This window comes from Cystoisospora suis, assembly GCF_002600585.1.
Source record: "Cystoisospora suis strain Wien I chromosome Unknown contig_4661, whole genome shotgun sequence".
NCBI lineage: Eukaryota > Apicomplexa > Conoidasida > Eucoccidiorida > Sarcocystidae > Cystoisospora > Cystoisospora suis.
Window position 1 is genome coordinate 7,658 of NW_027157453.1, and position 1,317 is coordinate 8,974.

The window sequence follows — 1,317 nt, forward strand, 5'->3', positions numbered from 1 at the left end:
TATCTATCTGTCTATATCTATATATATAGAGAGAGAGGGGGAGTGCTGTCCTGCGGCTGCTCCTCTCCTCGGCGCTCCTGAGGTTTATATATGAAGATGTGAGGTGTCTACGATGTGTATGGATGAAAGAAGAAGATATGTAAAAATGTGAAGAGCCAGCATCTATCCTTCTTCTTATCATTCTCGTTGTGGTCTTCTTCTTCTCTTTTCGGCTAGGCCCGCGTTTTCACTCGAAATAAAAGAGAAGAAAGTCTTCGCCCATACAGAGGCCATACCCCCTTCTATACATCGTACATAAGCATGCAGATCATTAGCTCTCTCCCTCGCTCTCGGTGTATACATAGATATAGGTAAAAAATGTGAAAGTACGGACATACACGTATGTATGCGTCTCTTGGTACAGCGCCTACATCTGCCTACCCCCTCTACCTATGTCTGTATCTATCAATATATACGTGTAAAGACGACGGTTTACGCACGGTACTAGGAAGAGATCTTTACAGCTCACATCTCACAGATATGACAGATGAAGAAGAGAAAAAAAGAGAATAGAAAGATCTCTTATCCTTTATGTATCTCTCGCTTACCTGGGGTATCACTTCTACTCTTTGTTTCTTTTCAGAGTCATCTTTCTCTCTCTCTCGAATACTCTCAAGACCGCATCTCCATATGTCGGTGTGTAGATATAGATATGTACCCACGTCTATGTATGTATGTATCTTTGTGCGTGTCACGCGTCTCTGTACAGGTGCAAGACGCCTGCGAATTTTTAGCAAGAGAAGCGTGGAAGCGATGGATCGATGAGGAACACAACGTTGTTGACGATATTACGGCCCTTATCATCTATCTCTGATAAAGAGAAGAAAAGAAAACGAAGGGATGGCTTGGCCAACACGGCTCTGCGGTCTCTTGCTTCCGATGACTCGCCCTCTTACCAGAGGTGCCGGCCCATCTCGGTACATCTAGATCTATCTATCTGTCTACCTCTATATACATACGTACATGTAGGTGTATGTATGTATGCTATTGTATGTAGATTCTTATGCTGTTTATATCAGCTTGGGGTACTCTTGTGAAGGAGGAGACCGGAGACGCTTTTCCTCTCTCTTTCTCTCTGCCTTCTCTCTTCTTTCTTTCTGTCTTCTCTTTAATGAGATCTTTTTCAAAGAAAACCAGACTCCCCCTGCTATTCCCTATGCTCCCTCAACACTCCCCTTGGTTCGAGTTTAGAACCTCCGGAACCCACCGCACACGTTCTACATTGTCCCCAAATCTGTTTGAAGTCACTACAACACTCATACGACTTCCCCCAGTTCA

The 1,317-nt window shown here is 44.0% G+C and overlaps 1 protein-coding gene across 1 annotated transcript in view; it reads left to right on the forward strand.

Annotated features, from left to right (window-relative positions):
- Window positions 1–1,140, forward strand: part of CSUI_008354 (protein phosphatase) — a 7,686-nt gene extending 6,546 nt beyond the window's left edge. The window contains exon 7 of the mRNA XM_068068488.1: window positions 749–1,140. Coding sequence (XP_067919536.1) covers window positions 749–853 — 105 coding nt within the window. The 3' untranslated portion in view covers window positions 854–1,140. The remainder of the gene's footprint in view (window positions 1–748) is intronic.
- Window positions 1,141–1,317: the final 177 nt, after the last annotated feature.